The sequence below is a fragment of the Phoenix dactylifera genome, chromosome 17, assembly GCF_009389715.1.
Source record: "Phoenix dactylifera cultivar Barhee BC4 chromosome 17, palm_55x_up_171113_PBpolish2nd_filt_p, whole genome shotgun sequence".
Lineage (NCBI taxonomy): Eukaryota > Viridiplantae > Streptophyta > Magnoliopsida > Arecales > Arecaceae > Phoenix > Phoenix dactylifera.
In genome coordinates, this window is record NC_052408.1 from 3,244,871 (window position 1) to 3,260,580 (window position 15,710).

At 43.6% G+C, this 15,710-nt stretch overlaps 1 protein-coding gene across 1 annotated transcript; it reads left to right on the forward strand.

The window, feature by feature from the left end:
- Positions 1-8,733: 8,733 nt before the first annotated feature.
- Positions 8,734-12,977, forward strand: LOC103696987 (long-chain-alcohol oxidase FAO4A-like). Its single transcript, XM_008778743.4, has 3 exons — positions 8,734-9,211; positions 9,520-9,789; positions 10,743-12,977. The coding sequence occupies exons 1-3, from the start codon at positions 8,951-8,953 to the stop codon at positions 12,510-12,512; spliced, it is 2,301 nt and encodes a 766-aa protein (XP_008776965.2). The 5' UTR covers positions 8,734-8,950; the 3' UTR covers positions 12,513-12,977.
- Positions 12,978-15,710: the final 2,733 nt, after the last annotated feature.

Sequence of the window (15,710 nt, forward strand, 5' to 3'; positions counted from 1 at the left end):
GCGGCATGTTGGGCTCGGCTGAATGGAGGTCCATGTCGGTTGATGTAGTAGTGACAGGTGGGCTCGACATGCTATGCTTGGCTATATTAGTAGCTGGAACAAAAGCTGAAACACTTGGAGGTAGAGTATTAGTTGAATCATAGTCATGTGTTGGTATAGAAGAGGGTTGCACATTTGAATCGGCATGAGGTGTAGGTTGTGGTGATAGAGACAGAGAAGGTAGAATAGTAGAAGAAAGATTTGTGTGGGTACACGAGGGAGGATTCTGAGTACACTAAGGAAATAAATGTTCATTGAATATTACATGCTTTGAAATGTACATACGACAGGATTGGAGATCAAGGCATTTGTAACCTTGAAGTTGGGTGTTGTATCCAAGAAATAAACATGTTTTAGATCGATATTCAAGTTTATGTTTATTGTAGGGACGAAGATACGGCCAACATGCACACCCAAAAACACGTAAAAAGGAATAATCCAGTTGTTTATGAAAAAGAAGTTCGTAGGGAGATTTTTGATTTAAAATAGGAGTTGGTAGACAATTGATAACATAGATGGCAGTTAAGAAGGCGTCCTCCCACTATTTCAGGGGTAGGGAAGCCTGGGCTAGGAGAGCAAGGACCATCTCGACTATGTGACGGTGTCTGTGTTCGACAGATCCCATTTGTTGATGGGTATGTGGACAAGCAAGGCGGTGATTTATACCGCATGACTTAAAATATGTATATAGGCGATGATATTCACCACCCTAGTCAGATTGTATAGCTTTAATTTTTGTAGAGAATTGACGTTCAACAAAATTCTGAAAGTTATAAAAAATAGATTCAACATCAGATTTCAATTTTAAAGAAAAAAGCCAAATAAACTTAGAATAGTCGTCAACAAAACTGACATAATATCTAGAGCCATATACAGAGAGTTCTGAGGAGGGTACCCAAACATCAGTGTATATTAGATCTAATGGAGCAACAGAATTATTATGAGAACTTAAAAAGGGAAGACAATGACTCTTCGCTAGTTGATAATCTGAGCAGACGAGGGGTTGCTTATTGTTAGATACGGAAAGATCGGAGGTAGAGAAAACACGACTGACCACAGGGAAAGAAACATGCCTAAGGCGACGATGCCAATTAGATAGGCTGACACGGATGTCGACACAAGCCCATTCATTAGAGGACCTTGGCGGAAGAGACATAGAGTAGAGACCGTCATGTAGAGGGCCGCGGTGTAGGATATTTCCCAAGTAGTCCTTTATGACAAAGTAGGAGCCATGAAATTTAAAAAAACAATTATTGTCAGTGGCAAAACATTAGATAGATAATAAATTCTTTTGAATTTCATGGATAAGAAGGGCGTTATTAAGGCAAAATGAATTTTTTGAATTTGAAACAGTGGAATTGCTGACTCGAGAAATGCGCAAACCTGTTCCATTGCCCACTTGGATTTGATCCGAACCGGAGTGCTCATCGCTCCTAATGTTTAGATTGTTCATGTTAGCAATAAGATGGTGGGTAACACTAGTGTCGGGGTGCCAGTCATCATCAAAGGATTGTGGCTATGCAGCTAGAAGAGCCTGAGGATTGAGATGATATGCAGTAGTTTGTGGTACATTGTTGGAGACCTGTAGGGATGGATCAAAACTTCTATAGCAGGTTAGTGCACTATGTCTAGATTTATTACAAATCTGATGTGTGGCCCAAAGAGTTTGTTGCTGGTAATGTCCTTCATTAAAGCGACCTGAGCCTCTACCATGTCTACAGTTTTGGAACGAGTTCCCTCGAGTACCACCTTTTTGTCTCCGAGACTGTTGATTGTTGCGAGTCGCAATATTTGCCGATGCTGGAAAAATAGTAGATGCCGCAGCAGGAGAGTTATTTGCGGCTAATCTGGATTCATGGGTTAGAAGATGACAATATATTTCTTCAAGAGACAAAGGGTCCAGACGAGTAGAAATCAATGTAACAAATGGATCATAATCGGATCCGAGTCCTGCCAATAAATAACTTTGGATATCATCATTCGTCATAGAATGCCCGGCAGAGGCAAGTTCATCAGTCAGTTTCTTAAGAGATTCAAAATATTCGGTAATAGTGGTGTTATCTTTCTTGAGACTCGCCAATTGCATACAGAGTTGTACGACTTGTGCGTGGGAGTGAGCAGCAAAGCTCCGCTCGAGAGCACTCCAAACAGCATGTGAAGTGCCATAGCCTACCACTTGGCAAGGACAACTTTGGAAAATGTCACCATCAGCGTACTGAGGATCATTTGATTTTGCTTACGCGATTGATGGTATGTTGGATTAGGAATGGTAGTACTTACTTGGAACTCTTAGAGAAATTCATGAATTTCATCCAACATATGCCTCCAATACATAGAGTTTGTATGTCATGTCTTTACATGTTGACTTAACAAATTTTCTAGACTTTTCCCTTCACAAAATATGATGCTATATGGCACCTTTTACTAAGGATCAAATAATCAATTCGGGAATGACTTTTTGACTTCCTTGCACCTCCACTTCTTTTGAGACTCGTCTTTCTCATCTCAACTTCTTGGATTTATCACCATGCACTTTCTGCTATGCTACCATGGCTTCCTTGGCATTCGTATACTTGTCATCAGCATGGTACAGAAGCTTGGCAAAATCTTTTGGGAATCTTTGCTCTAAGGAAAATAAAAATCAAGAGGGTCTGAGACCACTTTTAAGCATGGACATGGCGACTGAATAATTCAGGTCATGGATCTCTAATATTGCTACATTGAATCGATTGATGTAGTCCTTGAGGGATTCTCTTTTTCTTTGCTTGATAGCAAATATGCTTTCCGAGCCTCTTCTTTGTCTCCTGTTGATGAAATGATCGACAAATTGTTGGCTGAGCTACTCAAAAGAATGGATCGAGCCTGACCAAAGGCTAGAGTACCCTAGTCGAGCAAACCTTCTCAAAATGGCAGGAAAAGCTTGGTAGAGGGTGGCAGCATTGCACTTTGGAGCATCATGAGAGCTTTGAAGTCCTTTAGATGGTCCAAGGAATCTGAGGCGCCATAATATGTCTTAAGTTAAGGCATCTTAAACCTCTAGGGAAGCTTCTCCTCCATCATCTCAAGTCGAATGGGGGCTCGATGGTGATATCAATGTCATCTCCGAGCTCTAGATTTTTTCCCTTCAAAGCTTTGATTCTTTGATTCATCTCCTCTATCTTCCAATCGAGGTCTGAATCTCTTCAAGGGACTCACTTGGGTTGGCTATGAGATGATCGACCCAAGGTTAAGTCTTCTTCAGAATTGTATCTCAAAGGGTTTCATCTCCAATCTCACCTTGGACTCTATGGGCGAGAATGCCAGCTTTGCTAGGCTAATCCTTCATGGTGGCTTAGCTCATTCGGCTACTACTCATTCGCAGTCGCTTGCTTCAAGTTCTAAATGGATGTTATGATAGCTTAAACATGCTGCATGAGCAGTTGTACTATTTGGCCTTAATAGTTGGTGCTAGTTGAGGGCTTTGTATGAGAAGAGCTTTCTGGAGAGTTTGTTGAGAGGTGTTAGACTTTAGATGACCCTTTTGTTAAGCGACAACAGTAGTGTATGTTAGATGTATGCCCTAGAAGCCAATCTGACTGACACATAATTTATTCTAGAACATAATTTTGTACTTGACTTTATTATTATTGAATAATAAATGAGCATCTTTTTTATTCATATTGTATATGTATCTATGAATCGTCCAATGAATTAATAAGATGATGATACATATTCTCAAGAGTTAAGAATTTGAGCCATGTATCATTAGTGATTAATTTCTAAATGCTCTTGATCGATGGATCATCACGAGGATGGTAATTGATCTGATGAAATTAGTGCACAGATCAATATCCTTTTGGATGGACGAGTCTTGAGTCCATAGTGTAGGAACACTAGAGTGATAGTGCAGGTGCTTGCTAGAGAACAAGAGTACTGAGCATGACCAAAGCAAGAAGTCACTTGGATGTCTATCCACTCGTCAGTGACTTACTTGATGTTGCAGTAGTATGATTGGTCCTTTGACCTCCGGTGCTTCGGCTATTCACAGTGGGGTTGTTGTAATTTGACTGTACATATATATGATCTCTAGCCATATGGGTCCTTGTGGTGAAGATTAGCTGCAGTAGGTTCACTGTAGGAGTAGGATATGCACCTATATGGAATCTATCGATCTTGATAGATAAGGAGTGATCCTATATGATTTATGAGACTGAGTTCGTAAGACCTTGGCCAGTGAAGTATGTAAAGTGAGAAAGGAGTTTTCCACTCTCAAACTAAAGTCAAATAAATCTTGACATATGACAGACGATGGAGTTTGACGAGTTATCCATGACCTCTATCTTATAGGGACCCACGATAGAGGATTGTATCATACGATAACTGCACCTAGAGGTTCACTTATTCCATCCAGCTCCGTTGTCACTACATGCTGTTAGGTGTCACTAGTGGATGGTGAGACTCATAGAAATTATCTTGATGGTCAATGATCCCTGGTGAGATGAGTTAGAATTGTTCTAACCCATTGGAAGGAGTTTTCAATGATGTTGTGATCAAGATTACAATATATCTCACTACCAAATAGAATAGAACCTATAGAGTCACACATATTAGAGGTATTGACCGATCCGATGGTTGAATTGTGATTTGAAATCATAATAGATTTGATTATCAATTTGATTGATAATTGGTTTAACCTACTAAGAGTTAGTGAGTTGAAGAAGGAATAATTGCAATTAGATTGTAATTTGATTGAATCAATTAGACTTAATTAATTAGGCTTGATCTTATTAGATAAGGTTCAAGAGTCCTACTTGGAGTAGGACTCCTAGAGTTCTAATTAGATTAGGACTACAAGTTATTAGAGTCCTACTTGGAGTAGGATTCCTAAAGTCCTAATTAGGTTAGGACTAAAATTATATGAATCCTAATTGAATGAGGACTCCTAGAGTTTTAATTAATTTTGATCTAATAGATAAGGATGATTCCTTATTAGATAAGGATTAGTCATGATTTAAAGGAATCTTAATTAAAGTAGGATTGGGCTACCTAGTTCTCTTTAGAAGAGGATTCACGCATAAAATAAAAGGAGGGGCGTACGCCCCTCATTATTTATTTTTATTTTCGGATTTTTTTGGGGGTGTGCATGAGAGGAAACCCCAGGGGCTTTGGGGTTACATCTGGACCGCAAGAAAAGAAAAGGGCCGGCGGCTCTCTTTTTCTTTCTCTTGGTGCGTGCGGCCTTCCTTCCCTTCTCTTGGGCGTGACCTCCTCTTCTTCCCTCTCTCCTTCTTCTTCCTCTCAAGAGCAATCAAGAGTTGATTATTCAAGAGGATTTTAGCCATCAAAAGCAATCTCTGCAAAGGAGCTAGCATTCCGATGAGATCTAGATGCTTGGATCGATTTTCTTTCTCATGTGGATATCTGTAGAAGCTGGATACATGTGCGGCTTCAAGCGAGCCTTTTAAGATAACCACGATCATCAGATTACGGTGAATATCTATCCGTACAAGGTGAAGATCGTATTTTTCTTATCTAAAATAATTAATTCTAATCTATCTACGAACGGTTTTAAAATATGTTCATGCGATGAACGGATCCGTGCATGCTTCTTCCGCTGTGGATTTTGATTTTCTACGGCATGCATGGTTTCCCAATAGTGTCTTGGTGAGCCTTTCGTGACTTCATGACTGTGGATTTCTCAATCTCTCAAATCTCCAAAAAGGATCAATACCCCTCCTCTAGAGCTGATCTGTTACTCTTGAAATCTGGCTCGACACTTGGCTTCGAGATCAACGTAGCTTTTGATCAAATCAGTGAGGTCGGCTTAAGCTTGTTGCTGATCTCCAAGCTTGAGAAAGTAGAGCTTGATAGGAATGGCCATGCTCGGATGTGCATTTCGATGCCGAACCTAATTTGAAATAAGAAAAAATAAGTTTACTTGCTGGAGTATGTCCGATGAGGGACCTCTTCGATGTTTAAGTCAGATAAAGATCTAGATCTGAAAGAGTCATAGATCAAACCTCTGAAGCATACCTGGAGGTCTCCTTGATAGTCTTATTGAGCTCACCGCCCGATTGAGAGTTTGTTGGGAGTTCGTTGGAGGAGGATCTCAACTAACCTTAGATCTGAACTGGCTCCCAATCTTAACAACTAAGGCCCTCTTTTGGGGAGCTTTTGGAGGGCCAAAAAGCACATTCTGGCCCTCCAAAAATACTTTTAGATAAAAAATAGTATTTGGTAAAAATTTTTGAAAGCTATTTCAGCTTTTTCGGAAAGCTGAAAATAGCTTTTGGAGAGAAGCTCCAATTTGAAGCTTTCCGAAAACGCTGTTTTCAGCTTTGTCGGAAAGCTGTATTTTTGACCAAAATACCCCCATTTTAAAAAAATTCCTCCCAAAAAACTCTCTCTCACCGTCTGTTCCTCTCCCATCCAACCCCACTCCCTCTCCCCCGCCGTCGCACCCTCTCCCTCTCCCCCGCCCCCACGGTGGAGAGGTGTCGAAGAAGAGGAAGATGGGTGGTCTTTGCCTTCCCGCGGCCGCCGCCGACTACGATGTCCCCATCACGGAAAAGGGAGGTGCCGAAGAAGAAGGAGGTCCTACAGTGGGGAGGTGCCGAAGAAGAGGAAGAAGAAGGGGGCGCCCTCTCCCTTCCTGCAGCCGCCGGCGGTCACGACCCACCCCCCTCCCGCATCCGCCGGCGGTCACGACCCACCCTCCTCCCGCATCCGCCATGGCCCGGCCCCTTTCCGGCGCCGTCGGTCTCGCGGGAGGAGAGCACTTCCTAGGGGCCAACCGCGGCCGCCGAGACTGCCGCAGGCGCCGCCAGCCACAGCCCAGCCCCCTCCCGCAGCTGCTGAGGCCTGGCCCCCTTTCGGCGCCGCTGGCCGCGCGGAAGGAGAAGAAAGGAGAACGGGGGAGTGGAAGGAAGGAGAAGAAGAGAAGAAAAAAAGAAAAGAAAAAGAAAAGGAAAAAAAGAAGAAGAAAAGGAAAGAAAAAAAGAGAAGAAAAAGAAAAGAAAAAAAGAATAAATAAATAAATAAATGCATAAATAAATATTTATATAAATGAATGAATAAATAAATAAGATAATAAATAAATATATTTCAATGAATAAAATAATAAATAAATAAATTTACATTATTAATTATTTATACTAATAATTATGATATTTTATACTTTTTTTATTATACTATAAATATAATATTATAATATATTATATCATAATACATTAATATGTTATGTTAAATAATTTAATATTATGTTATATTATGAGAATTAATTTATACTAATAATTATATTATTTTATACCTTTATTATTATATTATACTATAAATATTATATATATTACATTATATCATAATACATTAATATGTCATTTATGGTAATTTTGTTATGCAAAAATATTTTTTCAGTTTATTTACCAAACACATGTTAAAGTGCCACAACACTTTAGAAATATAGTTACCAAGTAGCAAACAGCTTTTTATAAAAGCTTTATTTCAGACAGCTTTACTTCCAACAGCTTTATTTTCAATCGCTCTACTGCCAACAGCTCCTCGGCCTAAGATCGTTGAGTGGTTGACCAAGCTGGTAAGGTCTAATAGGTCTGTTCCCATCGGGTTGGTTATATTCTAATTCAGCTCGATCCAGATGGAGTATTAACTATGTGGTGATCATTTATTGGCGGATTTTGATTTGGGCACAAGAGTTTCAAACCTACATAATGCCTTACATTGAATGCGAACGGGATTGCTCCTTCGTGACCACACGTCCGCTTAATGCGTTCCAAACATTCTTTCTTTTCGCCCAACTACCTTGTGACATCGGATAAATTCGAAAATGCCAATCCACTCACTTTCTTTTCGCCCAACTACCTATTAGAGGATGACGGCTCATGAATAATTGAGTGCAACGGGCATCAACAGTGCAATTTTCGTTCGCTGACAGATTCTCGGATGGAATTGAATGCAACTCTTACGAATGGCGCCAGAGCTACGGTGCTATTTTCACATAAACAAATAAGAACCTACAAATAGTGATGCATGGAGTGGGGATCGATTCAGGAATTCAATGCAATTAGGTGGGGCAGTTGAGCAAGGGCACCGTGGAGGTTACCACGCCTGGTCCTGTTCTCAGATAAGAAGTGCTCTGACAGGCCATCAATTGGCGTGAAAGTTCAGACCGGACCGAGACCGAGTTACTGTAATTGGGGATGGGACCACAATATACATTTATAGGCCAATTAATAGACCTTTTTTTTTTTTTTTGGAACGGACGCGTTTTTAATTTTACATCCGTTATTTATTAAAATAATTCAAAATACTTATATAAAAATAAAAAAATAAAAAATAATTTTAAATTATTTTTTAATATAGTTTTAAATTATAATAAAAAATATCAGATTAGATTTGGCCTATAATCAACATTGATTTAGAAATATTGCAATAGAGATCTATTGATGCCGATCATAAATAATATTTATAATTAGATTTGTATAAATTGAAATTTTTTTAATCAGCTGAGATTATTAGAGGTGAAAGATTCTTGCGAATATTTGTTTTATCATATCAGTTATTTAGATTAAAAATTTTAAAAAAAAATGTTCTGGATAGCTATTGTGTTGAGATCGTGGGTGATGACAGAGCTGCCATGATTGCAGGCCAACCCATCGTCAACAGAAAGGGCCAGCCTTACCGACCTTCCTACTATTTGAAGGGTTTGAGTTGCCTTTCTTTTGCTGTATCATACCAGGCAACACCCTTTAAACTGTCGAGTAATTGCACGGCTGCTGAGCGAGGACAGGTCCATTAAACTCGAGTTTGTGCAGGAAGGATTAAAATTTGGTGCCATGTTCTCATCCTCCATGCCTCCATATCTTCAAAAATATTCCAGAATATTAGTTTGGAGCCATTGCTGAACCCACTAGATATCATGGCCGAACAGAGGGTGCACGACTTGGGGGCAAGGCATGAGCATATCGATGAAGTGAAGTCATCGGTGTCTGCGAGCAAGAAATGGAACCTCCGGGGGGGCAGACCGACTCACCCGAATTTGCTCTCGAAGCGAGAGATGGACTCCCTTACAGCAGCCTGCGACGCTTTCCTTCCTTCCGTTGATGTGTCCGACACTGGCGACGAAGGCCTCATCGCGTTCTATGGCACCTCGGCGTCCATGGCTGGAACCCCCGAACGCGTAAGAACATCTTAAACGATTACTTTCTGGAGGGCGAGTCCTATATTTTTTGCGACATATCGATCGTCTGTAAACATCATATATATTTTGCTAAATAGATGTCGTGTCGTGTTGCTTTTCGGAATTTTGCTTCCTGTTTAAATGTCACATAGCTGGGTGACTTTTAATTTTGTGCAAGAAGACTTCGTGGTTCAATCGATCGATCGGTCGGTCGATTGAACTTTTGGAGCCGATAAAGCTTTTGAGATTCCTGAAAAAAAATAAAAAAAAATGGTCTACTGCATGTATCACGATGAATATTATTGCAGATTGGAGGCCTATTGTCCGGAGGAATGCAGCATCCAGCGATCGGATTGCTTCGACTGGCTCTGTGGCTGTTATCAACATGGTATGGAACTTTCATTTTGTGCGGGAGAGCAAGCTTATCAAATCAATTTCCCTACCTTCAGAAGTTCCCCCAGGTGAGGAGGGAAAAGCAAGAAGAGATCCTGCTGTCATGGTCCCGGAGTTCACTCCGCCCCCTCAAGATGCTCTACAAGTGCCTCAAGTACCTCACGATGAAAGAATACTTCAGTCAGGTAGCATCGGTACCAGGGTTCGCGCTGTTGTTAGTTGGTTGGAGTAAAACTAAGATATTGTGCCCGAATTCAACTCACCACACAATTAATCTGGGAAGGGTCTGTTCTGCACCGGCCACAATTTTCCGGACTTTGTCTTGTTAGAGCCATCTAATATGTCTCTCACTATTTGCTCAACTAAAAAAGGGGGGAAAAAAAAAGAAGAGGGAAAAGAACTAATTTTCTTCCATTTTGTGCAAACCATGACAAATTAATGGATTTTTTTTTGCACATTAATCCCTGATATTATACATATTTGCGTATTAATCCATCTATTTATTTACTGAAGTCCCATAATTAATTTCATATACTTATTCTCAAATTTGGTTGACCCTTTAAGCCATGACCGCTCCACTATTGGTCCCTGTGCCAAGTGCCGAGAAAGAAGAAGGCAAAGTGAGCTAGAAGAGGCCAAGACCCAACCTTATTTGCTATTAAGAAAAGATATTTAATTCCTTTGTAACTCTAGTTAAACTCAACCTTATATATATATATATATATATATATATATATATATATATATATATATATATATATATATATATATATAGAGAGAGAGAGAGAGAGAGAGAGAGAGAGAGAGAGAGAGAGAGAGAGAGAGAGAGAGAGAATATTTTATATTAATGAAAGTTTTATCTCGGCTCTTCTATATTATTTTCCTTGCAAAGTTGCTAATTTGATTTTTGTTTTTGTGATCCTAGGCCCGCTGATCTTATTGTAAAAGTGATCATATCATTCTAACATATTACAAATTGTTTATAGATTTTCTACAGGTTGTTCAGATGATCGCTGGTTTGCTTTCAATTTCGCCAACTTTTTGTTCCTTTTTGTTATTTCCTTTTTTCTTTCCTTGATAATATAAATACTCATCTCGAGAAATTTTCATACCCTTAATCCCTTATATGTAACGACAGATCAATGATAAAGAGACGAACCCATCTTGGGACGCGCTGGGCTATTGCGGACCGGACCCAGAGTTGGCTGACCAGAGCCAACACTTCCGGACACCACCGCTCGAAGAAGACTCGGTCAGCCAAGAGGCGGACTCTTGTCCGGGTCCACTCGACTCCGCCCTCCTCTACATGGACAGTCCAAGAGACGTCATCACACGCAAGCTCCAGATTGCCGGCTTCCCCACCCCCACCAGCGGCACCAATTCTCCATCATCCCCCCTCACTCTCCACTGCGACGTTGTCGTTGTTGGATCAGGATCGGGCGGCAGCGTGGTTGCTGGCGTCCTTGCCAAGGCCGGTCACAGAGTCATCGTCGTCGAAAAGGGTCACTACTACCACCGTTCGGAACTCTCCCTCCTCGAGGGCCCAACAATCGCCGAGATGTACGAGGGCGGGGGGATCATCTCCACCGACGACATCGGTGTCATCCTACTCGCCGGGTCCACGGTCGGTGGAGGCTCCACCGTCAACTGGTCAGCCTGCATCCGAACCCCGGACCACGTGAGGAACGAGTGGTGCAACAAGCTCGGCCTGAGGCTCTTCGGCAGCGAGGCCTACGACCACGCCCTCGACGTGGTCTGCGGCCACATGGGGGTCCAGTCGGACGTCGAAGAAGAAGGCTTCAACAACGCTATTCTTCGCAAAGGCTGCGTCGAGCTTGGCTATCCGGTGAGCAATGTACCACGCAATGCCCCGCCGGACCACTGTTGCGGGTGGTGCCACTTGGGGTGCAAGAGCGCAAGAAAGAAGAGCACCCAAGAGACATGGCTCGTCGATCTGGCCGGCTCCGGGAACGGGCTAATCCTCCCGAGGTGCAAGGCTTTGAAGGTTCTGCACCGGAAGAAGAAGAAAGGCGTGGATCGAAGCACAGCAAATGGAGTCATCGTGCGGTTCGGCAGCAGGGAAGATTTCATCATAGAGTCGAAGGTGACTGTGGTCGCATGCGGCGCGCTCAACACGCCGGGCTTGCTTAAGAGAAGCGGGCTAAGGAATGCCAACGTCGGGAAGAACCTCCACCTCCATCCTGCGGTGCTTGCGTGGGGCTACTTCCCCCCAGCGAGGTGGCCAGAGGAGCCCAAGAAGAGCTACGAGGGTGGGATACTGACGGCCATGTCAACAGCCCTTGCTAGCTATGACATCTTGCTGGAGACGCCGGCACTGCACCCGGGCATGTTTGCAGTGGCGACGCCATGGATATCCGCAGCCGACTTCAGAGAGAGGATGACGCGGTTCTCGCGGACGGCTCACGTATTCGCTCTTGTGAGGGATAAAGGGTCGGGCACGACGGACTACCCACATTCGTTGACGTATGGCATGGACGCCGAGGACGAGGAGAAGTTGAAGAAAGGGGTGGAGGCGATGGTGAGGATACTGGCGGCGGCTGGAGCGGAGGAGGTGGGGACGCTGCACTGCAAAGGGGAGAGGGTGAGGGTCGGGGAGGAAGGAGGGGTGGAGTGGTTGGTGAAAGAGGTGAGGCGGAGGGGGCTGAGGGACGGTGGGACGCCGGTGAGCACGGCGCACCAGATGGGGAGCTGCAGGATGGGGACGGACGCGAGGACCGGCGCGGTGAGCCCGACCGGGGAGGTGTGGGAGGTGGAGGGTCTCTTTGTTGCAGATACCAGCGTGTTCCCCACAGCGCTCGGGGTAAACCCCATGGTCACGGCCCAGGCTATCGCTTATTGCACCGCTCAGTCTATACTCGAATTCCTTGAGCAGGAGAGGAAGCTATAGGTTTGGTTTCCCTTACTCTTGCAGACGGGAAAGGGTTCTGGGTCGATGATTTGATATGGAGGTTAAAAGGGATGTATGAGGTCGGTCAATTAGCATTAGCATAATCACTTTTTGCCGATGCTTTCGTACATAAAAAAAACCATGGACATAATGATCGTGAGAGCATCCTTTCGCAATATAATATGTATTACGGGAATTACTCATTACTGTACTACTTCATGTTCCTCCAAAAAAGTTCCATCAGCGAGATCGTGGAATAGGAAGCGCCCGTCTGCAAAGAAGAACAAAGAAAAGGAATAGAATATGTAGAAAAAAGAGAGAAGAGAAAGTGGAGAGCTTGTTGCTTTACAGTCACACATGGAGCTTTGAGTCTGTTTTTTCTTTTGTTTATGGATGAAGAGTTCGTGACCCTTCAAAATTGTTCCCTCAAATTTAGAATTTGACGGAGAGCTAATTTCTAATTAACCGGCCTAAAAATATGACTCCAACTAAAACTAATCCTCTATTATACCATACATCGGCATCCGATTGGCTGGTTTGATTTTGGTTACATTGTGAAGCTTTGACCCGCACTACTGCCCAAAACCAACAAGGCCCGCCCTAAAGTGGTTTTTTTGTGTGATGACTGATGGAACACAAGAGAGAGGCTATGTGCTCTCTCTCTCCGGAAGATAAGAGAGGGGCCACATGCCCTTCTTTTCCATTAGAAAGGGAAAAAAAAAAGGGAAGTAAGAGAAAAACAGAGCAACAGATGGTCAGTTCTTCGTTACTCCTCCCACACGTGCGATCCGCCCCCTCCTACCGTCGCATTTGAAGCTGCTTCGCCGCTCTTCTCTCCCTCTTATGTCGTTTCCCCTCCCTCCATTTCCTGCCACGTAAGCCTCTTGTCCCTCCTCCTTTGGTTTTCTTTTCTTGTAAGAACTTTAAAAAGGAAATTGGCATAGGTTTTTTGTTTTCCTTCTTTCTGTAGTGGCCAAAGGCTGTGTCGCAGGTGGCGGCAACCGCAAGCCATGCCACAGGTGGTGGCTGAGGGCCAACCACCAGCATGTTTCCTCTCCATTGTTCTTAGATAAAAGAAAAGAAGAAGAGAAGAGAAGAAGGAAGAAACGAAGAAAAGGTATTCCCACCCTACTAAAAAAAATCATAAGCCAAAAGGCATTAATCCATTAATCATGCCAGATGGAGGGTAATTTTAATTTTGATAAAAGGAAAGACTTGACTATTGATCAATTGTCAAGAACTCTAGTATGGAGGAAGGTCCTAAATAGAAATCTTTCAAAATCTTTTGCAGCGGTAGAATATGAGAAGTTTGTATAAAAAATTTCTAGAATATCAAAGAAATCAGATGAATATAAAAAAAAGGAGAGAGAATCAGATATAATTCAAGACATAGCATGTTAGATTGACAACTTGGTTTAGACACGTACAAATAACAATTTATACTAGATTCAAACTCTTTTAACTTTTCCACGTAGAAAACATAAATGGAGAAAAACCATGGCTCTTTCTAGGGCCCATCAGGGGCCGGACTCATGCAATGAATCATTCAAACTGTTAGTGATCTTGATGTAGTATTGACATTGGAATAATATCCATTTCCAATTATAACAGCCTTGAGTTAGAAAAATCAGAAATTTAGAATTTTGGAGAAAATTGTAAAATTATTTTGGAAATATGAGTGTAGCCCTAATTTGATATGTATGTGATTGGGGGATGATTGGTGTTGTGGTTCAAATCTGGCCCGAGGATGACCACGCCGGAGGAGTTGGGAGAGCTGTCGGAGCGCGAAGGAAGACAAAAGGGGACCACCTCCCACGGCCGACGGTTGTACCTGCACAAAACCTCACCGGTGTTTCCGGTGAGGATCCTCCGACGATCAAGTTAGAGTGGAGCTTAGTAGGTCCAGCCAAAAGTCCCCACGATATTACCTGTCGGGGGTTTTATTGTCCCGGTAGGGGTACTTAGGTAGCGGAGGTATGGCCCGTTCATCATGAGGGAGAGCAGCACACGACTAGAACTTGTGGCGTGTGATGGAGTCCGGTCTTGGAAACGGTAAAGCATTGACAGTCGTAGAAGGGTATGGCCGGAGTAGCGTGGGTGCCATGGGCCAGCTAGCAAAGCGTGGCGTAGTGGCATTGCGATGTACGACCACGTAGGAAGGTATGGGCACGCACGTGGGTGCGGCCATTGGTAAGGCCGAACTTGTTAAGAGGTCGCATTATACATTTGGCGAGGTTGGCTTGGATGGGTGCCGAGGTGTGCTCGGCAAAGTGCTCGAGCTCAGAGGTCGGGGCGTGTAATGAGAGAGGGCGCCCCGAGCTCGGTCGGGGGCGCGTCAGCGCATAAGGAGGGCGCCCCGAACTTGGCCGGGGCACGTCGGTGAATAAGGAGGGTGCCCCAAACTTGGCCGGGGCACGTCGGCGAATATCTGAGGTTAGAGGAGCTTTCAGCGAAGTCCAAAGTCGGGCTGATTCTGGGCCAGACTAAGGACACGTCCGGTCGGCATTGGTATCTGTTGGGTTGAAATTGGGTGGCCGTCTTGTTATGGGCTAGACGATCCATTTCGCCCCCATCATTTACCCCCCAACTTCCGAGGTCGAGTCGCTCTTCAGCTCGGGCGAAGGAAGTAGTCAAATTATTGATCGTCTAGCGGTGTGACCCGGCGCTTGTGAAGACGCACACGCTGAGTAGGGGACACTTGGCGTCCTTCATAGCCGAAGGCTTTGAGTCGGGCTTTCAGAGCCAAGCTTAGGTGGCTTGAGTTGCCACGTCACCCCAAGCAGGGTCCGCTATGGGACTTCCTTGTATTCCATGTGTGCATTCTTTTCCAAAGAGGTTGCTGGAGGGAATGGAGAGGGGGCGACTATTAATGCCTCGTCCTCTAGAGCATTCTGCTTGATGGAACACGAGAAGTCAGCCATTAATGCTCTATTCTTCGAAGCGTCTCGCCCGTTGGAATATGAGAGGCCAACTATTAATGTTCCGATCTCCGGAGCACCGTCCATAATGATCGGCATTGAGTGCCGCAATGCAGAAAGATTTATTGAGGCCATTTCAGGGCCTGCCATGTGGCGAGACTCAGCTCGTCTGATTGCTTGGGTTATCCGATCAGAGCCATTGTAGTGGGCTATATAAGACCTCGAAAAGGCCTAGGATCGTTATTTTGATCCTTTCCGCCTCCGCTTCTTTTCTTTCCGG

What these genes read in the sequence shown, in the direction of transcription:
- LOC103696987 (XM_008778743.4), top strand. Translation starts at nt 8,951, where the DNA reads ATGGCCGAACAGAGGGTGCACGACTTGGGGGCAAGGCATGAGCATATC. An exon ending in TGGCTGGAACCCCCGAACGC is followed by an intron (nt 9,212 to 9,519) that starts GTAAGAACATCT and finishes ATATTATTGCAG; the next exon opens with ATTGGAGGCCTATTGTCCGG. An exon ending in TGAAAGAATACTTCAGTCAG is followed by an intron (nt 9,790 to 10,742) that starts GTAGCATCGGTA and finishes ATGTAACGACAG; the next exon opens with ATCAATGATAAAGAGACGAA.